The sequence below is a fragment of the Haliotis rufescens genome, unplaced genomic scaffold (genome assembly GCF_023055435.1).
Source record: "Haliotis rufescens isolate VD_foot unplaced genomic scaffold, xgHalRufe1.0.p SCAF_1, whole genome shotgun sequence".
In the NCBI taxonomy this organism is placed as follows: Eukaryota; Metazoa; Mollusca; class Gastropoda; order Lepetellida; family Haliotidae; genus Haliotis; species Haliotis rufescens.
The window spans coordinates 6,818,635-6,841,463 of record NW_025963779.1 but is presented as its reverse complement, the minus strand read 5'-3'; the positions used below and the strand labels follow the sequence as shown (position 1 = coordinate 6,841,463).

At 42.1% G+C, this 22,829-nt stretch overlaps 1 protein-coding gene across 1 annotated transcript in view; it reads left to right on the top strand.

The window, feature by feature from the left end:
- The window catches only part of LOC124136691 (phosphatidylinositol 3-kinase catalytic subunit type 3-like), a 30,447-nt gene extending 8,179 nt beyond the window's left edge, over positions 1 to 22,268 (top strand). The window contains exons 3-23 of the mRNA XM_046502682.2: positions 760 to 903; positions 2,072 to 2,195; positions 3,858 to 4,040; positions 5,961 to 6,032; positions 7,268 to 7,372; positions 8,491 to 8,583; positions 8,955 to 9,140; positions 10,996 to 11,141; positions 11,827 to 11,938; positions 12,241 to 12,308; positions 13,885 to 13,990; positions 15,390 to 15,506; positions 16,302 to 16,439; positions 16,992 to 17,120; positions 17,274 to 17,343; positions 17,978 to 18,127; positions 19,269 to 19,343; positions 19,733 to 19,901; positions 20,129 to 20,219; positions 21,552 to 21,677; positions 21,980 to 22,268. Of these exons, the coding sequence (XP_046358638.1) occupies positions 760 to 903; positions 2,072 to 2,195; positions 3,858 to 4,040; positions 5,961 to 6,032; positions 7,268 to 7,372; positions 8,491 to 8,583; positions 8,955 to 9,140; positions 10,996 to 11,141; positions 11,827 to 11,938; positions 12,241 to 12,308; positions 13,885 to 13,990; positions 15,390 to 15,506; positions 16,302 to 16,439; positions 16,992 to 17,120; positions 17,274 to 17,343; positions 17,978 to 18,127; positions 19,269 to 19,343; positions 19,733 to 19,901; positions 20,129 to 20,219; positions 21,552 to 21,677; positions 21,980 to 21,994 (2,419 nt within the window). The 3' untranslated portion in view covers positions 21,995 to 22,268. The remainder of the gene's footprint in view (positions 1 to 759; positions 904 to 2,071; positions 2,196 to 3,857; positions 4,041 to 5,960; positions 6,033 to 7,267; positions 7,373 to 8,490; positions 8,584 to 8,954; positions 9,141 to 10,995; positions 11,142 to 11,826; positions 11,939 to 12,240; positions 12,309 to 13,884; positions 13,991 to 15,389; positions 15,507 to 16,301; positions 16,440 to 16,991; positions 17,121 to 17,273; positions 17,344 to 17,977; positions 18,128 to 19,268; positions 19,344 to 19,732; positions 19,902 to 20,128; positions 20,220 to 21,551; positions 21,678 to 21,979) is intronic.
- Positions 22,269 to 22,829: the final 561 nt, after the last annotated feature.

Here is a 22,829-nt window from a genome sequence, read left to right as displayed (position 1 = left end):
ACTATACCCTGTCTGTCTCCACCTCCTACAAGGCCTTCAGTACACGCTGGAAGTAAGTAACTATTCTGCACAAGCAGCACTGTAACCATGCTTCTGTTTGGAGAACTGAAGACATGAAAGAGGCTTGCATGTTTATGGTAAATAAGAATACAAATATTTTATATTAAAGGGATTTTTAGAAAGTATTGTACATTGTCGGTTAGTTCAAATAAATAAAATGAATGATATAAAGTGTCTTTTTCAGTGACAAACAGACAATGTCAAAGGTTTTGCTTTGCATTCCTTTTTGCCAGATTCAGCCGGAAACTAAAATAAATATATTTTGTGATACAATGTATAACTTTGTGAAACTTTTGGTAATGATGATTGTATTTGAACCTGAGCAAGTGAGTAGTGATGGGACCATGTGTCTGGTCGGGTAGCCTAGTGGTTAAAGCGTTCACTCGTCATGCCTAAGACCCGGTTTCGATTCCCGACATGGGTACAATGTGTGAAGCCTATTTCTGGTGTCCCCCGTTGTGATATTGCTGGAATATTGCTAAAAGCGGCGTAAAACCATACTCACTCACTCACTCATACAGGAAGGAATGTAATCATACAATTAAATAGTCGCTGACGTGTGACAATATATATTCCATTAGGTAACTCCAGTAACAACATGATGAAATCTCTTCATTTGTGCAGTGGTATTGATTCTTAGTGTGACTGAATAATTACTAGTTATCAGATTTCCTAACCATGCATATTGTTTACTTTCAGTTGGAATGAGTGGATTCAGCTGCCAGTGAAATTCAGTGATCTTCCAAGAAATGCCTTCCTAGCACTGACCGTCTGGGACATTTATGGCACAAACAAGGCTCACCCTGTGGGTGGGACGACCATCTCCCTGTTCGGGAAGAGAGGGTAAGATAAACATGTCTCAATCTCATTGAAATCAGATCTTAGTTCTCGCTACTGCTAAACAAAGATCTGAGGACATGACATTATAGGTCACGTCAGAACGACCTTTCATCCGACCAATCAGAGTGTCGCTTGCCAGATCAGGAAAGTGACAGTCGGAATTTGTTTTCTTACCATGCAACCTCGAAGGGGTAATGGAAGGACAGTTACATGCTTTACGACTGAATCCATACAATTTAGGACCTCTTTCAGTCATTCCAAAATGTTCTTTTGTTCAGTTTTCAAATATTTAATCTAGAATTTGTTGAAATATGTTTCGAAGCATAGTCGCCAGTTTGAAACTAGTGCCGTAAAGCAGGAGAAAGCTACCTTCTGATTGGCTGATGTTGACTTCTTGTCAGTCAATCCATTAGTCAGACAAAGTTCCCGAAAGGTCAGTCTGACGTGACCCATAATGGGGTGTCTTCAGATCTTTGTTTAGCGGTAGCGAGAACTGAGATCTGATGTTAATGAGATTGAACATATCATCACCATCAGGCAGCTTTTAGGCTAGATGTTAGGCCTGGGATGACATCACTATAGGGGAGGTGTCTGGCCTGGGGCAGTTCAAACTGGATACTACTACCTAACCTTCACTCACGTGGGTATTCATTTAATATCGATATGCCTCATTACAAATGACAGTAAATATGCTGACTCATCATGCTTTTAATGTACCCTTAATGTTAAGCGCCAGGCAGGGTAACAAAGGTACTGTCTTTTAACATCTTTTGGTATGAGATAAAACCACTGAACTTCCACTGAGGCGGTATGTACGTGATTAAATAGATGACCCGCCAGATCCATACCTTTGATATCGAGTGGGTGGGTTAGAACATTGCCCTGAGAAATAACATTAAAATTTGCTGTGCAGAGTTGCACCCCTTGGGCATGTCAGAACTCTATAATCATTGGATCAAATCCCGGTTCGCCCCGATTATGTTTCTAGGCTTGTTGGCACCATACCCATGCTCATGGGTTTTACCAAAGTGGTAAACATTTCAGACCTGTCTCACTTTGGGCTTTCCTCCCACACTAAACTGACACGCCGTGATATAACTGGAACACTATTCAAAGTGGCGTTTAACCCAACTCACTCACTTAATAACCTTGATGGTGTGATTGTTTGTAGGACATTCCGCCAGGGCATGCATGACTTGAAGGTGTGGCCGAAGGTTGTTGCCGACATATCCTCCAAGATGACCACACTAGGGAAGACCAAAGACGCCAATGATCAGATGAGTCGACTGGCTAAAGTAAGCATTTCTTTGTCTTCTTTATTTAGGAACATGTTTGTTATATGGGGTACTCGATAGTTGTCTTGTGCATTTAGAACAAAAGTAATTGGTTACATTAAGTTATCAAGCATTGAAAGAATCATGAATGCATTGAAGATTGAAGAGAGGCTGAAACAGTGCCATGGTTCTGATGAGTTGGCTTTGAAAATAGGCATCATTCTTAAATCCATGTGGACAAACATATACATGTACTTATCTGAAGGTCGAAGACTTTGTAAAATTGCATCAAACAATTACCCTGTAGCATATTTCAAGAAATTGAACGTGGTGAAACATACCTTATTCGACGTAATAAGCGCCCCGCTCTAATAAGCGCCCACGGTGATATTTACTAAATATTGGCTAGTGAACAATCCCAATAAGCACCCCTTCCGATTGATCAATGTACACAAGACTTATTTATTCGTGTATAATACGCACTCGTGTGTTATATGCACCCAAAATTATATTCTAATAAGAGCCCCCTATTTCTAAGTTTGAGAGCGTCCTGGGCGCTTATTACGTCTAATACGGTATATGCCTTATGATAATGTGGATCCTGTTAATTCTAAGCAATAGAGGACAAGTGACGACCTTATCTGGATCTGAAGGTGTAGTTGTTGGGCTTGGCTTCACCTTGCACTATTGTTCTCGGAACTGTTTCTTATTTCTCTGATAAAGTACTGTCACAACTCCTCTGTCTGTGCAAGAGCACAGCCAAATACCCATGAAAAGCTTTACCATATCATAAACCGTTCACTGTCCACTCACGCCTATGGCCCAGGCTCTGAGTAAATCATGGGCAGATGCAGCTCGGGCTCACTTTTGACTACAGTGTATTGGTTGGGTCATATATATACTACCAGCAATAAATAAGGGAACTGATGACTTTCATTTAGCTTCATTGACAATACCAAGTACGATGAGACCCAGCTCCAACCAACATGGCCCAGTTTTGGATAGCTCATCAGGCGGAATGGTGGGCAATACCAAGGGCAACCATACGCAAGTTACTGTATTCGACGTAATAAGTGCCCAGGGCGCTCTCAAAATTAGAAATAGGGGGCTCTTATTAGAATATTTTTTTAGTGGGAAAAAAAACAGAGTTAAAAGATAAACTTCGTTGTTTATGCTGACAGCCTGAAATGTTTACGTACGACATATATTTTTCCGGAATTTAATTGCCCATAATTAAGTGTGTATATAACACATGAGTGCGTATTATACATGAATAAATAAGTCTTGTGTACATTGATCAATCGGAAGGGGTGCTGATTAGGATTGTTCACTGGCAAATATATTAGCAAATATCGCCGTGGGCGCTTATTAGAGCGGGTCGCTTATTACGTAGAATACGGTAATCAACATTATGCCATCATGGTGCCGTGCATGTTTCGGCCAACATGGTGGACACACCAGATATTGATCTACACAGCCGGAATTAATATTACAGACATTTATTGTGATTACACCTCCACTTTCATGTCATCAGTTTCCTTATTTTTGTCGGTACTTTATTTGTACTGCACATGCCCCAAATGATGAATCACTGGATCAGAGTCTGTAGCTGTGATGTGATTAAGTCCTGGATTTGAATAAGCCCTGTCAGTATTGTGAGATATGTACTGGATGAATTGTCAGCTGAGCAAGAGACATCGAGATGGGCACATGGTGAAGGTGGACTGGCTGGATCGGCTGACGTTCCGGGAGATCGAGATGATCAACGAGAGGCAGAAGAGGGACTCCAACTTCATGTATCTCATGATTGAGTTCCCTTTTGTCCACTACGAAAATACACAGTTCTCGGTCGTCTACTTCGAAAAGGTACGATCTTCGCATTACGTATCTGTTTTGGATGACAAAGTAACATACAAATGTGCATCATTGCAATCCCTTGTGTACTCATACCCTTTCATGACTGTTCTTATTTAATTCAGAGCAAGTTCATGACACTTGATATTACATATGTCAAATTAGATGTTGATTGTCTGCATTAAAATATGATCATATTGAGTCTAACAAGTTGTAAACACTCTTAATAATATGGATATATTACAACATTTATATGTTGGTTGTCTGAAGTAAAGAATGTTCATACCATAGTAAATTCTTCCCTCCAGATTTCCAATTTCCAAGTTTTAGTGATGATGAATTTCTTAAAACACCAATCACATCTATTAGTTTACCCTCATAAATAAGGTCCATGATATGGATGAAGTCCTGCCTATGTGACTTAAAACTCGAACTCACTCAGGTGTAGTAATGTTGTAATGGTTTTAACTTGTAAACTCAGCTAGGTACTCTATGTTCGAATGATTCTTAATATAGCAGTAGCAGTGTGTTTTCTCTGCTCCTTAAGTGTCACCCATGAACAATGACTGTCGACTGTCGACTGTTAAAGAGACATATTTCCCGATTGTTCCAAGCCACACAACAGCATGCAGATGAGGACTTATCCAACTCTGTCTTGCAAGAAACCTCACTTATACAATTCATAGAGAGTATCTGGCATTTCTTGGCATTTGAGGTGGTTTTCTCATGAACTGATCAAGTGACCTGCAAAAATATAATCTCCTTGACTGGTGAAAATGTTCAGTTACTGAGAGTGAAATATTCATTTTATATTTGCAGATAAGTATTATACTTCATCATTAGATTCCTACTAAGTGTATATTGCATGAAACTAGAGATATGTTATTTGGTGATGTGAAAAGATACAACTATTACATAACAAGTCATGTCCCTACTGTAGTGGTTGTTGAATTAAATCAGGTTAATGTGAACATCTTTTAAACAAGACTAGTCCTTTCCTAAAATTAAGAATAAAAACCTCATGCAACTAATTAATTAGTATGTTAGTCATATCTTATAAACCCATATTGATTAGACCAAATAAGAACCTTTTGAAGCCTACAGGTCAAGTTGACACTGATCTGAAAGGGACCCGTGGCTTGTACAGAGGTTATGTAAGAGCTTGGGGATGAGGGTGTGTTTAACCTAGCTGTCACCCCACACCAGTGGCAGTGAATGACTCCATAAGCTGAAGACTTCTCCACTCTTCATACCGACATGGGTCAGTCCACTGGTAACTGAAGGGCTGGAACACTTCGCCCTGTTAAACATGATACTCTGTGTCATTGTTTTACAGTTTACAGTCATATGCTCGTGTCCTATATTCTTACAAACAATGAACAATGCAGGTTGTGTGAACAATTTGACATGATGGAGTTTTATCGTGTGCACGATCCTATTTTCATCTGGAGAAAAGTGCTGGTAAATTTATGTAATAGGTACTCAACATTAATTTTGTGTTGACAGCCTTACATACTCTATTCATCACTATTAGGTTATGAAGGAGAAAATAGTATTTAGTAGAACTTGGCAAACAAGGTTTCCTGTTATATATTTTAATGGGTTTGTTGAAGTTGGTATTGAATAAAAAACAAGTTCTTGGACTATGACTTATTTTGATCGATGGGGACATTTCTGTATAAATTCTTACGCCAATGTTATTCTAGCTTGAGATTTTGTAAGAATCTACACCAAAACTCTGCCATACCTTTATCATAATTAATCACTGAAATAGTGAACTGTTTCACTTTCCTTTGAGGTATGTATTCTCTAACTCAGTATTCAGGAGGTACTTCAGAAGTGGAGATTAATGAGTAGTGCTCAGTACGAGTGCTGCCAGTCTGTTGTGTACCAGTCCAGCCAGGTTACTGCATGTCTGTCATCTAATTGCAGGATGCGGACAGACCGTTCGAGTTTCGAACACAAGCAGAGATTGTCACAGTACCAGATCCAGAGATTCTTATGGTAAATATGATACACAGTGAAACCCTCCCTAACATCTACCTGACATCAAGTCCATAATACTTGGGGTATGCTTGCCATACTACTACTGGGTGGTTAGCGCTTCGACGCATCACACTGAAGAGTTCGATTCCCCACATGGGTACAATGTGTGCAGCCCATTTCTGGTGTCCCAAGCCATGATATTGCTGGAATATTGCTAAAAGTGGCCAGAGCTCCAGATAAGCTTTTGGTGTTGTGGGTATTTTACCCATGCATTTTAAAATCATTGGGTATCAGTAATTCTATCTGGGTATTCAAATTTCTGTTACCCACTAGTTTTTACACATGTGGGTATTTAAGTTAAATATTTAAAAACACTATTCATCAAGACTCTGCAAACTGGTGTCGTGTGGTTTTGAGAGCTTTATAGGACTAAAAAATACCACGATACTTCCACAAGAAAGTGTGATGGCAAATGATCATGATGTAACTGTCATCGTGGAGTTTGGCAAGATTGACGGAATGCCCGGTTATAATTTCAAAATAGTTGCTGATTTGCTAATCGAATACGCAGGGTTCCTTCACAATATTTTGATGATACGCACAAGTTTTACTTTTGTAGCGTATCCCTTATGTTCGTTGCGCATCTGATACGCTTGGATTTAATTTTACTGCATATTTCTGCATTTCTGATGCGTATTTTACGCAGATATGCAGCTTATCTGGAGCTCTGAGTGGCACTCGCTCATTCACTAAATAGTTAGTCTTGTCAGACAATGCAAGTAGACTGTATATTGTACAATGCTCATTGTGTATGATTCATGCAAGGTTTGTGACATACAGATTTTGAATAGTAACTCATGATAGATACACTCACACTTATGTTTGTGACCATTCAGGAAATTATTTATCAGGAAAAGCTGACCTGGCATGTTTCATATGTTGCAACCCACCAAATACAACACAATTAATGTCTTCTACTGAAAACTGGTAGTATGTGTGCCCCAGTTGTCTGAGGTGCCACAATTTGCTGTTCAGAGTTGCCTCCCTTAGGGGTGCCAGAACCCTATGATTGTGGGATTGTATCCCAGATTTGCAATAATTGTGTCCTAGGTTTGTCAGCACTATCTTGACATGTCCATGTTCATGGGCTTCACAAAACTTGTAAGTGTCTAAGGCTTGCTCTCGCATCAAGCAGACATACCACTGAAATACTAAACCCAGCTCACTCACTCACTCAACTACAACTGTTGCAGGAGAACCTGGTAGAGAGCAAGCACCACAAGCTGGCCAGGAGTCTGAGGAGCGGCCCCACTGACCGCGACATGAAGCCGGACGCCAAGACAAGAGACCATCTCAATGTAAGTGTTTAGAGTGTAGTCGTCACAGGTTGTTTCACATACAGAAGGGAGAGCATTGAGTGAACGTGTTGCTAAGACAAGGGACCATCTCAATGTAAGTTTTTAGAGTTTAGTTGTCACAGGTTGTTTCACATACAGAAGGGAGAGCATTGAGTGAACGTGTTGCTAAGACAAGGGACCATCTCAATGTAAGTGTTTAGAGTTTAGTTGTCACAGGTTGTTTCACATACACAAGGGAGAGCATTGAGTGAACGTGTTGCTAAGACAAAGGACCATCTCAATGTAAGTGTTTAGAGTGTAGTCTAGGTTGTTTCACATACACAAGGGAGAGCATTGAGTGAACATGTTGCTAAGACAAGGGACCATCTCAATGTACGTCTTTACAGCGTTGTCACGTCACAGTTTGTTTCACATACACGAGGGAGAGCATTGAGTGAACGTGTTGCTAAGACAAGGGACCATCTCAGTATTAGTCATAACAGCTCTGTCTCATCAAAATTGTTGTCATCTCAGTGTACTTCACTATATCACTGACCTGTTGGGATTCCTGCGTAGAATTGAACCGGTGCTTGTCATCGGGGGCGACACAATGGATAAGGTGGTCAGGCTCAGTGATTTGGTTGATTGTTTGTCATCACAGCCTGACAGTGTTGGACTTTGCACATGATGTAAAAAAATGGTTTGTGTGGTCCAGACTCAATTATTTCCTGGCCGTGTCATATAGCTGGAATACTGCTGAGTGCTGAGTGTGGCCTTAGGAATTCAGTGAATGCATTGCTACACTTGTCAGTATAAGGACATAATGTCATCATAAATTCAGCACAAATCTCATTTAGCCAGATATGCTGGAACTTTAATATAGACTTGGAACAGTCATTGTGCTGGCATTGTGTAAGTAGGTCCAAGACATTTAACAGCATGATACATTAGTGATTTAGTTACATGTGCTTAATGCTAGTATGAAGTTAGAGAATGTCCTACTTGTGCTAGGGAATCCTTCAGTGGATTTCTGTGTATTTGTACATGCTGTCATATCTTGTATTCAAGTATGGTGAGTGTGCCCATGTGAATTGTTTTCTTGTGCCTGTAAATAATAATCATGTCAACACCTTTCTCAGACCATTGTGAGCTACCCACCGACGAAGCAACTGACATCTGAGGAACAAGACTTGCTGTGGAAGTTCCGCTTCTATCTCTCCAGCCAGAAACAGGTGAGACAGCCTGCCCCATAGCCTGAGATATATGGAACACGGACTTGGTTTAATAGTGATCAGATAACACTGAAACTGATGGGAGGCTGATGATTATTGTGAAGGCAACCCCAGCTGAAAACCCCTACAATATGTATCTCTGACACAAATTAATCTTTTTTAAGCTGCAGGAAAGGCATATGCAAGACCTGGTTATAAACATGAAAAAGTTTGCTGGTATGATGCCATTTGGAAAGAATGTCAGTGACAAAAATCTAGAGATTTTACACAAACCACCTGTCAAAAATGAGCTGTGGATTAGTTGGATTAACCCTGTTAGAATCTGAAATATTGTTGCAAGAATTCTCAATTATACTGATACTGCTTTTCAGGCGCTGACTAAGTTCCTGAAATGTGTGAACTGGTCCACGGCACAGGAGGCGAGGCAGGCGCTGGATTTGTTGTCCAAGTGGCAACCGATGGATGCCGAAGATGCCCTGGAGCTTCTCACACCGGCCTTCTCACACCCCACGGTCAGGAAGTACGCTGTCACCAGGCTGCGGCAAGCTGATGACGAGGTAAGTGTCGGGGAACACCAGCCTTCTCACACCCCATGGTCAGGAAGTACGCTGTCACCAGGCTGCGGCAAGCTGATGACGAGGTAAGTGTCGGGGGAACACCAGCCTTCTCACACCCCACGGTCAGGAAGTACGCTGTCACCAGACTGCGGCAAGCTGATGACGAGGTAAGTGTCGGGGAACACCGGCCTTCTCACACCCCATGGTCAGGAAGTACGCTGTCACCAGGCTGCGGCAAGCTGATGACGAGGTAAGTGTCGGGGGAACACCAGCCTTCTCACACCCCACGGTCAGGAAGTACGCTGTCACCAGACTGCGGCAAGCTGATGACGAGGTAAGTGTCGGGGGAACACCAGCCTTCTCACACCCCACGGTCAGGAAGTACGCTGTCACCAGGCTGCGGCAAGCTGATGACGAGGTAAGTGTCGGGGAACACCAGCCTTCTCACACCCCACGGTCAGGAAGTACGCTGTCACCAGGTTGCGGCAAGCTGATGACGAGGTAAGTGTCGGGGGAACACCAGCCTTCTCACACCCCATGGTCAGGAAGTACGCTGTCACCAGGCTGCGGCAAGCTGATGACGAGGTAAGTGTCGGGGGAACACCAGCCTTCTCACACCCCACAGTCAGGAAGTACGCTGTCACCAGGCTGCGGCAAGCTGATGACGAGGTAAGTGTCGGGGGAACACCAGCCTTCTCACACCCCACGGTCAGGAAGTACGCTGTCACCAGACTGCGGCAAGCTGATGACGAGGTAAGTGTCGGGGAACACCGGCCTTCTCACACCCCACGGTCAGGAAGTACGCTGTCACCGGGCTGCGGCAAGCTGATGACGAGGTAAGTGTCGGGGAACACCGGCCTTCTCACACCCCATGGTCAGGAAGTACGCTGTCACCAGGCTGCGGCAAGCTGATGACGAGGTAAGTGTTGGGGGAACACCAGCCTTCTCACACCCCACGGTCAGGAAGTACGCTGTCACCAGGCTGCGGCAAGCTGATGACGAGGTAAGTGTTGGGGAACACCAGCCTTCTCACACCCCACAGTCAGGAATGACCTCAGACTGACCCTGTGGATGTTTGTCTCACACAGACTGACTCTGTGTATGTTTGTCTGTGTATGTTTGTCTCACACAGACTGACTCTGTGTATGTTTGTCTGTGTATGTTTGTCTCACACAGACTGACTCTGTGTATGTTTGTCTGTGTATGGGACCGCCTCCATGGTCTAGTGGTAGAGCTTCCGCCCAGAGAGCGGAACGTCTGGGGTTCGATCCCAGGCTGCGTTATACCAAAAGACGTTAAAAGACAGTACTTGTTGTTACCCTGTCTGGCGCTCGGCATTAAGGGGCTAAAACAAGGACTGGTCAGCTCAGAGTCCGTATACTGTGTCTGAATGAGGTATTCATGTTAAACTACGGCCTGGTATATCAGTGTGCTAGCACTATAAATGTTTGTCTGTGTATGCTTGTCTCTAAGAGACTGACACAGACTGACCTTTGTATGTTTGTCTCAACACATACTGACCCTGTGTATGATTGTCGCACACAGACTGACCTGTGTATGTTTGTCTTAACACAGACTGACCTGTGTATGTTTGTCTGTGTATGTTTGTCGCACACAGACTGACCTTGTGTATGTTTGTCGCACACAGACTGACCCTGTGTATGATTGTCGCGCACAGACTGACCCTGTGTATGATTGTCGCGCACAGACTGACCCTGTGTATGATTGTCGCACACAGACTGACCTTGTGTATGATTGTCGCGCACATACTGACCCTGTGTATGATTGTCGCGCACATACTGACCCTGTGTATGATTGTCGCGCACAGACTGACCCTGTGTATGTTTGTATCTAGGATCTGCTGCTGTACCTACTCCAGCTGGTCCAAGCACTCAAGTACGAGAACTTCGATGAGATAAAGGAGGGCATGGATACTCCCCCGCCACAGAGAGAGTCGGCCCCCTCTCCAGAAACACCTTCGAGCTCCTCAGAAAAAGAAAGGTCAGTTACTAGAGGAAGTGCATGGCCTGGTGATGCATTAGTTAGATGTGACACAAAGCTCTCTATGAAGGTGAGATGACACAGTGTATTGACTCTGAGACGACCAGTCCTTGTTTTATCCCCTTAATGTGGAGCACCAGGCAAATGCAACACAGAGTGTTTTAAGTACTGTATCAGGATATAAGTATGGATATATAACTCCAGCCAATCAAATGACTATCTCTCACTGGACAAGATACTCCAGCGTTTAAAGACCGCCTCCGTGGTCTTGTGGTAGAGCGTCCGCCCGGAGAGCGGAAGGTCCAGGGTTCGATCCCGGCCGCGGCATACAAAAAGACGTTAAAAGATTGTACTTGTTGTTACCCTGTCTGGCGCTCGGCATTAAGGGGCTAAAACAAGAACTGGTCGGCTCGGAGTCCGTATACTGTGTCTGAGTGGGGTATTCATGTTAAACTGCGGCATGGTATCTCAGTGAGCTAGCACTATAAATCGGCATCAGTCCGGACTAGTACAAGCAGCCACACACACACATACACGTGCATGCCCGTCGCTATATAAGTGCAATAATCTTGGACGCGACGTTAAACCCCATTTCACCTCACCTCCAGCGTTAAATATTAATTAATGAACTACTAGTTTCAGCATTTCTTGTCGTTGATGAATGAGTTGTAATGTTTTTGTTTAGTCGATCTATGAGCACATTATCGAGGGCGTCTTCCCATGATTCCATCCTCGACGCCCTGGGAACATCCCCGCCTGGGAAGGAAGAAACTCCCGAGAACAAGCTTGCTAAAGAGGTGAGTTGTCTCCCTTATGACTCAGATGGAACTGGTTTTGTTTGATGTTTAGCGCTGCCCTCAGCAATCCTCCAGCTATATGATGGCTGTCGGTAAATAATGAAGTCAATCCAGTGATTGACATCATGAGCATCGATCTATGCAATTGGGATACGATGACATATATCAGAGAGCTTGACCAGCTGATCCCGGTTGTTGTCTCTTACAACATGTATGGATTGCTGAGGACTGATTCTGTCCGGGTTAAGCAACAGACAAACAAACTACATCATACATCTATACATCAATCTTCTTTATTGCAGATGGATCTTGCCACCTTTCTCATATGGAAAGCATGTAACAATTCAACTATTGCCAACTATTTCTACTGGTGAGTAATGTCTTGACCTCATTTACAGGACTGATACCTACACATATGAATCGCTCTGTATTCACTCACAATGTTATGTCTCATTATTAGGGCAGTTTGATAGCCAAGTTTGAATCAAGAAAGATGACCTACAATTTGAATATCTGGTCATGAATAAACATCAATTAACAGCAGCAGATGTATCCAGGATTCCAAACTAAGTGCCCTTAGAAAGCAATTTACTCAAATAGATCAGTGAAAGTCACTTCTACACAGCCATAACATTTGTTATAATTCTTGTGAATTTGAATATCTGGTCATGAATAAAGATCAATTAACAGCAGCAGATGTATCCAGGATTCCAAACTAAGTGCCCTTAGAAAGCAATTTATTTAAATAGATCAGTGAAAGTCACTTCTACACAGCCATAACATTTGTTATAATTCTTGTGAATACCCTACCTCTATTACATCATAGCCATAACATTTGTTATTACTGTATACACTTATGATTCTAATTCTGGATGTTTTGTTGACATTTGCTGTAGATTTAGTGAATATTGTTTACTGCAGTATTCCAGCTATGTCACAGCAGCCTGTAAACAATTAAACAAATTAGTGATTGGTACTATCCCATGATATGTCCCATGCTCTCTGGGTATGTCACCGGTCCAACAACTAGCATAAGTTACTGGGGACCAATTCTACCATGAACTCACCATGGCGACAACTTTTGACTGTTGGTGTGCAGGTACTTGTTGGTGGAGTGTGACACTATTGACTGTGTGTCTGTGCAGGTACTTGTTGGAGTGTGCTACTATTGGCTGTGTGTCTGTGCAGGTACTTGTTGGTGGAGTGTGACACTATTGACTGTGTCTGTGCAGGTACTTGTTGGTGGAGTGTACTACTATTGACTGTGTGTCTGTGCAGGTACTTGTTGGAGTGTGCTACTATTGACTGTGTGTCTGTGCAAGTACTTGGTGGAGTGTGTCAACTATTGACTGTGTGTCTGTGCAGGTACTTGTTGGTGGAGTGTGACACTATTGACTGTGTCTGTGCAGGTACTTGTTGGTGGAGTGTGACACTATTGACTGTGTGTCTGTGCAGGTACTTGTTAGTGGAGTGTGACACTATTGACTGTGTCTGTGCAGGTACTTGTTAGTGGAGTGTGACACTATTGACTGTGTCTGTCAGGTACTTCTTGGTGGAGAGTGACAGTATTGACTGTGTGTCTGTGCAGGTACTTGTTGGTGGAGTGTGACACTATTAACTGTGTCTGTGCAGGTACTTGTTAGTGGAGTGTGACACTATTGACTGTGTGTCTGTGCAGGTACTTGTTGGTGGAGAGTGACACTATTGACTGTGTCTGTGCAGGTACTTGTTGGTGGAGTGTGACACTATTGACTGTGTGTCTGTGCAGGTACTTGTTGGTGGAGAGTGACACTACTGACTGTGTCTGTGCAGGTACTTGTTGGTGGAGTGTGACACTATTGACTGTGTGTCTGTGCACGTACTTGTTGTCGGAGTGTGACACTATTAACTGTGTCTGTGCAGGTACTTGTTGGTGGAGTGTGACACTATTGACTGTGTGTGTGCAGGTACTTGTTAGTGGAGTGTGAGGACCAGGAAGTGTCCACCAAGGACAGTGCACTGCGGGAGATGTACATCACAGTCATGAAGAGGTTCAGTAAAGCCCTCAGCAAGGTATGTCACAGATTCCTGATTCCTGAGTTAGTCGAGTGAGTGTTTGTGTTTCACTGTGTGGCAGTTAATGTGGGTGGATCCAGGTTTACCATTTTTTGGAAAGCCGTGATTGTGTGTCTAGTGCTGTCAAAGGAAAAATTCAGGGTGAAATTCAAGCCCATGATCATCAGATACTGGCGGGCCTAACTCAGCAGATAAAGTGTGGCGCCATGGACAACTGACCCACACATGCCCCTTTTGATCGTATGCTTTGAACCATATTTGAGTGATATGTGACCCACCATGGGATGAGGGACTTTATGGGTGAAAAGTCACATTTGTACTTCTCATTACCAGACCTGTCAACCCCTCATCATGACAATGTGGGAGATTTGACTTAAAAATGGCGGAGATTTGACTCCAAAGGGGGAGATTTTTAAGATAGTGAAGATAAGATAATTTCCAATGATTACCGTATTCGACGTAATAAGCGCCCAGGGCGCTCTCGAAATTAGAAATAGGTGGCTCTTATTAGAATATTATTTTGGTGAAAATAACAGTTGAAAGATACATTTCGTGGTTTATGCTGACAGCCTGAAGTGTTTATGTACGATAGATATATTTTTCCAGAATTTAATTGCCCATTATTAAGGGTGCATATACGCACGAGTGCGTATTATACGCGAATAAATAAATCTTGTGTACATTGATCAATCGGAAGGGGTGCTAATTGGGCTTGTTCACTAGCCAATATATTAGCAAATGTCGCCGTGGGCGCTTATAAGAGCGGGGCGCTTATTACGTCGAATACGGTATATATCAAGACTACTGTATCTTAGGAACACAAAAATGCCACTCACATGCTTCAATTCATATATATTACAGAGATACATGGCATCAAACATTTTAGATTTATAGCTGTTGATGTAATAATTGCAGATTTTAGATATGTCTGATTAACTGAAAGAAGACATGTATTCTGAATGGTTTTTAAACAATGTTTTTGTTACATTACGACTAACAAGATAAAAATAAGATATTTTTGTAAGTCTGCAAAGGATTTTTACTGAAATAAGTTGACTTCAAATGTCCTTATGATGTCACAGCACAATTGTATCCTAGCACCCATAAAGTCCTCTTTTCTCCTGGTGGGTCACATTGTATGAAAGGACAAAGTGCAGTCCGTGCATGTGTCACACTGAGGGGCATGGGTATGGTGGTAAGGAGCATAAATAGATGACATCGGGGATTCAAACCCAGACTAGTGAATTCTGGTCCAGCAAATCTGTGCCTCCATATCATAACAATTATCATCATGGTTTTGTTTTTTCTCGTTCAACTTCACCTAATAAATTCAGCATAACACACTTGCCCAATTCTTTGTGGATGACTTAGATGCAACAAAATGACTTTTGTGCAGGGGGGCCAGGAGTGTCGGCTGAGACGGTCAAGTCTGGCCGAGCAGCAGGTGTTCATCAGTAAGCTGGTGGACCTGGTCAAGCTGGTGGCGCGGGAGAGCGGAAACAGGAAGAAGAAGGTGGGCATAGGAAGTAGCAGCCATCTTACATTGTTCATGTGATAATCGACTGCCTCCATGGTCTAGTGGTAGAGTGTCTGCCCTGAGAGCAGAAGGTCCAGGGTTCAATCCCGGCCTCGTCATCCCAAAAGACGTTAAACTTGTTGTTACCCTGCCTGACGCTTGGCATTAAGGAGCTAAAACAAGGACTGGTTGGCTTGGAGTCAGTATACTGCGGGGTATTCATGTTAAACTGCGGCATGGTATCTCAGTGTGCTAGCACTATAAATTGGCATCAGTCCGGACTAGTGCAAGCAGCCACACACACACACACACTTGCATGCATGTCGCCATGCAGTGCAATAATTTGGGACGCGACGTTAAACCCCATTTCACTTCGCCTTATGTGATGATCTGGTGTCCTCGATTCACACTTGCCTTGTATGCAACGGTGACATTGCCTCCATGTTTGTGTGTTCTTTAACACCACAGCTTAATGTGGGCGGCAGTATCCCAGCTTTTCGATGACGGCATGGACATAATCAAGCAAACAAATAAACCAGTAATTGACTATATACAACATCCTATACTCTCGGGTATGATGATGAGCAATCAATCAAGTCACAGGGCCTAACCACCTGATCCATGTCGCCTTGTGCAGCGAACATAGATTCATAAGGACCAATTCTTGCATGTAATCCATGCGATGGTAATCTTATTGTGCAATATAGGATTAGATGCAAATGAGTTGGCAGGGTACATATATCTTAGCTTGCCCTTATTGATATTCATGTTGTTATTGAATGCAATTTTCAGATTGAAAGACTTCAGGCATTGTTGCAAGATCCAGAGGTTTGCAAGAGGAACTTTGCTGAGTTTGATGTTCTTCCTTTGCCCCTTGACCCTGAGGTCAAGGTCAGGGGCATCATTCCAGACAAGGCCACATTGTTCAAGGTGAGCATGGGAACCCTCCATGTTATCTGAAAACTGACATTTGCATTGAAACATTCATATTAAGGGACAGAAGGGACATTTACTCATGTCCCTGCTTGTTAACAAAGGAATAACTAAACAGTTCTCATACAGATGGGTTGTATCGGTTGTGTGGGTTGTATTGGTGTTGTGGGTTGTATTGGTGTTGTGGGTTGTATTGGTTGTGTTGTTTTATTGGTGTTGTGGGTTGTATTGGTGTTGTGGGTTGTATTGGTTGTGTGGGTTGTGTGGGTTGTATTGGTATTGTGGGTTGTATTGGTTGTGTTGTTTTATTGGTGTTGTGGGTTGTATTGGTGTTGTGGGTTGTATTGGTTGTGTGGGTTGTATTGGTTGTGTGGGTTGTATTGGTTGTGTGGGTTGTATTGGTGTTGTGGGTTGTATTGGTTGTGTTGTTGTATTGGTGTTGTGGGTTGTATTGGTGTTGTGGGTTGTATTGGTGTTGTGGGTTGTATTGGTGTTGTTGGTTGTATTGGTTGTATATATTGTATTGGTTGTATATATTGTTGCACACAGAGTGCTATGATGCCATCCCGTCTGACATTCCGCACTGAGCAAGGGACCGATTATGTGACGATCTTCAAACATGGAGATGATCTTCGTCAGGATCAACTCATCCTGCAGATCATAACGCTCATGGACCAGGTAAGTAGAGCTTCTGACACCCCTACATTAGCTGCTAGTGTGTTCGAATACAAAAACCTGAATATCTTTTAGAATCCCACATAATGCTGGCATGTTATAGCTGAAGCTGAATTAAATCAACTACACCCAACTCACTCACTGTGTCTGTTTCAGCTGTTGCGAAGAGAGAATCTTGATCTCAAGCTGACTCCCTACAAGGTTCTGGCAACCAGCAGTAAACATGGTGACTATGTGCTGTTGTTGACATATAAAAAATAAGCCCTTGCGTACCTGGGTATTGGCACTAACATCAAGTGGCCTTGGGTATTTGTTAAAACTCAACTTTTCTCAATATTCTAATTTATGTATTTCTGACATATTGATCTTGTTGGAATTTAGATGGCAAGATTTAGGAAATCTTATTTTCTATCGCAAAGAATTCTCTCCTAGAGACAGCATTAACGGATAAGGTAATTCGCTTATGTAACAGGACGTGGAGTCATACACAGATGATATCCTGACCATATCAGCTTGCTGACGGGTTTAACCTCTTTTGGTCATGTGGAACAGGCATTCATCTGGGGCCAGAGTCTGTGGTTTGAATCCCATCACAGGACTACTTGGATAGACCAGATCAATTCCAACTTCTCAATTTGCAGACTTTCATGGTCAATGTGCAAAGACTCATGATGCTAAATAAACATATCCAAAACAATCGCATCAGGGTTGGAAAGACTTCAGCTGGATACCTCTTTTCTTGTTTTGAACATTGTTTTTAATTTTACAAATATTAGGGTAAGTTTGTCATTAGAATAAAGACAAGACATTGGTCTGTCCTAAGTAGTGTAATAATCAAGTATCCACGCTGTTTCGCCCAGGTTTTGTGCAGTTCATAGAGTCGACATCAGTGGCCGAGGTGCTGGGTACAGAGGGCACGATACAGAACTACTTCAAGAAACATGCCCCATCAGAGAATGGGCCGTACGGCATCCAGCCAGAGATCATGGACAACTATGTCAAGAGCTGTGGTGAGGAGCAATTCATGCAGTTGTTTGTAATCTACATTTTGCAGTTAACTACAGATAACTCACATATATCCCCTGGACTTAAAGTTGACAGGTTTTCACTGGAACAATATTTTTAGTTGTGAAATATTCAGTCAACCGTCATATACCAAATACAGTCATTTATCCGACAGTTAATCCGACAATCCGACACTAATGATGGGAACCGATTAAATCAGTGCTATTTAGACTTGTTAATCAGACCGTCTCACGCTCTGACTCCGACACTCCTCATTTGCAACAAATTACCGAAATCACTCATTAATCAGTCTTGTGATCAGCATACTCAGCCCGTGTTTTGATGTAAGATGAGTCGGCTGGTAGCAGCATATTACAACTTGCTTACAAATAAACAATTAATGCTTTGAATAAAGAAAACAGGATTAATCACATGTTTACATTGCCACAATCTCATTAAAATCAGATACAAGTTCTCGCTATCGCTGATGACATCTTTTTACAGGTCACATCAGAACAACCTTTTGCGAACTCTGACCGACTAATAAAATGAATAACAGGAAGTCAATATTAGCCACTAAGAAAGCAGCTTTCTTAAGCTTTGCTGTACCAGTTTCAAACTGGCGACTTCCATTCCAGACTATCCTTTTCAAAGTATTTTGAATAAGTCATTAACATTTTTTTTGTGCTAAGCTTTAGAGGTTAACATATTCTGCTAAGAATGTAATATAACAATATGAATATTTCATTTTTTATGACGTGCTTGATTTTCGATCACAAATGTTGATACTACTTAATTTTGTTTATCCGACAAACTCGTTAATCTGACAAAATCATATACAATCAATGATGTCGGATTAGTGGGACTTGACTGTATCTGAGACACCACTTGGTTGCAGTGATAGACATTACTCATGCTACCCATGTTAATAGACAGATGTGAGAAATCCATCAGCAGGATTACCTCCCTTTCATAGGGATTGTACGTCACTTGCGAATAGACAAAGGTAGAACAATTTGGTATCAGGTTAGTCTCAGTATTTACTAGTCTTCTGAATGATGAATCGTCATTAAGATTGTTTGTGTATGAATGCCCTGTGTGTTGTGGCATCGTTTGTATCACTGCGTCAATTGCTTTCCCCTACAGCGGGCTACTGTGTTGTTACCTACCTCCTGGGAGTCGGAGACAGACATCTCGACAACCTCCTCCTCACTAAAACAGGTACATGATGTGAAGCAGTATTGAGCCACACTGATTATTATCCTGTTCATCATGTAACCATATCTTATAGATGAAGATGGAGGAGAATTATTTCAGCTTCTTTATTGTAACAGTGCAGTGTGACAGTACAGGTGCTAGTACCTGCAATCATTGCACCAGTACCAAAGTTTTGTAGCTATATTTAATACTTAACTACATACTGATAAGTCTTCCCACATATGGAAAAAAGCATTGTTTTCATAAAGATATATATAGATTTCATTGTTTTTTGGGGGGTAGCTAAAATCAACATTGAATTAACATATTATGTCCTGAAGCACTCCCATACACAACAGTGACCCCCAAGAGATACTAGTAGACAATGTTCACATGTTTCTTCTACCTATCAGGGAAACTGTTCCACATTGACTTCGGCTACATCCTGGGCCGAGACCCGAAGCCCATGCCGCCCCCCATGAGGCTGAGCAAGGAGATGGTGGAGGCAATGGGAGGGACCAACTCGGAACACTTCTACGACTTCAAGAAGCACTGCTACACTGCCTTCCTGGCTCTCAGACGGTACACAGCTTCCTCTTGCCTTGTCCCTTGTCCACATGGCCGACCTTGACATCATTCATATGGCTGCAATATATTTAAACACAAAATATTTATAACTATTCTCATTTACGTAATTTTGGATTTTTTTAACAAAATATTTCTTGGACTGCCATGTTGAAACTACGTATGCTGTTGCTTTGTGTAAGAAATGTCAGTCTGTTTGAGTCTATTTGATCTGATGTTGTCAGGTCTGCCAACCTCTTCCTCAACCTCTTCTCCCTGCTGGTGGACGCCAACATCCCGGACATAGCGCTGGAGCCGGACAAGACGGTCAAGAAGGTGGGTAGCCTCATCTCAGCAGCTTTGCATTCACTCCACACAGAAACTCTTTTTTATTGTGCCATCTGTATTTCATGGAAGACTCTGTGATTAAACTTTATGAACAAAATATATTGCAGAATGATTGTTTTTCAATACTTTTTCGTTCAATGTGATTGTAATTTTCATGATGTACCGGGATGTATCTCCTGGTAATGTTGGCATATGATACAATTGTGATACCAGAAGGGCTTGAATGAGTCCAAATTTACTACCCGGGTACCCATCCCCCTATTACCCGACTCTACCCGGGTACCCACCCCCCTATTACCTGACCCTACCCGGGTACCTGCTGTACAAACTCTCAGATTGGGAATAGTTTGACTGTAGCCCTGGCAAAATGTAATTAGATACATGTATAAAACAATCTGAAGTTGACAGAAGTTTTATATACATATAAAAGTCAGAAGGAATGGGCGCATAGTAAAAAAGAACTGCAAACATTAGTGACTTGTAGTTTAAACATAGAGTGCTTGATAATTTTTGCCATTAAACAATGTATCATGTGACTAACCACGGGTCTGGGTAGTTCTGTGGGTACCCGGGTCCTACTCAGTACCCACCCGACCCGAGTTACCCGTCCCAGCCCTAGATACTGGGATGTATCTCCTGGTAATATTGCCATGTGATATAATTGTGATATTGAGATGTATCTCCTGGTAATATTGCCATGTGATATAATTGTGATATTGAGATGTATCTCCTGGTAATATTGCCATGTGATACAATTGTGATATTGAGATGTATCTCCTGTTTTTTTTGTTTTTTTGTTGTTTAATGCCGCACTCAGCAATATTCCAGCTATATGACAGAGGTCTGTAAATAATCAAGTCTTGACCAGACAATCTAGTAATTAATGTCATGAGCATCAATCCATGCAATTGGGATTGATGACATCAGTCAACCAAGTCAGTGAGCCTGACCACCCGATCCTGTTAGTTGCCTTTTAAGACAAGCATAGTAGCCTTTACGGCAAGCTTGGGTTGCTGAACACATATTCTACCCCGGATCTTCACGGGATGTATCTCCTGGTGATATTGCCATGTAATATAATTGTGATACTGGGATGTATCTCCTGGTGATATTGCCATGTGATATAATTGTGATACTGGGATGTATCTCCTGGTGATATTGCCATGTAATATAATTGTGATACTGGGATGTATCTCCTGGTAATATTGCCATGTGATATAATTGTGATACAAGGTTGTGTTGTCTTATTTAATTGTCTTACAATCAGCTGTATAGCTGACAACTTCTACATTTACACTGTTACCACCTTGTCTATTGCAGGTGCAGGAGAAGTTTGTTCTGCACTACACTGATGAGGAGGCTGTGCACTACATGCAGAACGTCATCGACCTGAGTGTATCTGCTGTCATGGCCGCCCTGGTAGAACAGCTACACAAGATGGCTCAGGTGGGCGGAACATATTCATTCCTGTAGACTTGTTCTCTCCGATATCATGTGAATTTTCCCTTGTTGAAGCCAGAGCTGTGGAAGTTGAACAATATGTGTAAAACATGATTATTATGCTTATTTATTTAAATCATATTTGTATTGTTTCTTGACCTAAAGGTTTTGATGTCAACATAGATGGGCTTATGTAACAGGGAGTGGTATTTACATGAGCCACTGAGGCCTGCTTACAATTCCTTTCAAGATAAGTCGAATAAAATATGTTTAACTTATCTATTTATTTATTGACTTCTTTCTTTCAGTACTGGAGAAAATAGAAGAAGCTGATCATGAAGTGTGCAATATGCGAGTGCAATACTGAGACTGGGGATGCAGTTAACACTGTGTGAAACTGATGATGAACAAGACACCTGCTAAAGACTCTGCTGATGTAAAGATTCGGATCTGTGGACATCCTTATGTTCAGCATCTTTCCGAGGCAAGAGAGTTAACTGACTTGAAAAAGTCCAGTTTCCACCTTTGCCGAACTAAGCTGGAATTACTGGGCTCGATCGTAGCGCCATCAGTGGTTATTACCAGTTATGTCCCTTCTAAGCCTCTCCTTTCGACCAATCAGATTCCACCTCTCGTATCACTTGCGTTTGCTTCACACAAAATGGTGGCGCCTGGTCAGGACGATCTGATCTATAATCAAGATGTATATTGTGATAAAACGGGTCTTACCTCGCGAAGTGCATCAAATCACGTGAGCACCTTTATTAACAACATGGAAAATGTTGCAAAATTTCTGTTGACACCGAGTTGGTGGTGCACATGCTTTGTAAATACTGCAATCGACCAATATCTGCATGACAGTTTACAAACAAGCTCTACCACGCGATGGTCTGGTAACTAAGTGCTCAGTGTCTGTGGTCGACATTGACATGAAACTTAACACAATTTATTATTTACACGTTACAGGTTCCCCTGGCCTCAACTCAGTGCCAATGTTGAATGGATAGATGTGAAACTTGTCATAGGAATTATGTCCAGATGCATTGTAAAATATACGGTTGTATAATGATTAACAAATTTGGTTTTTAATCAACACAAGTATTGCCTTGTTACAAGGATATTTCATATGGTAGGAAGTTAGTTATGAAGTACTATTTT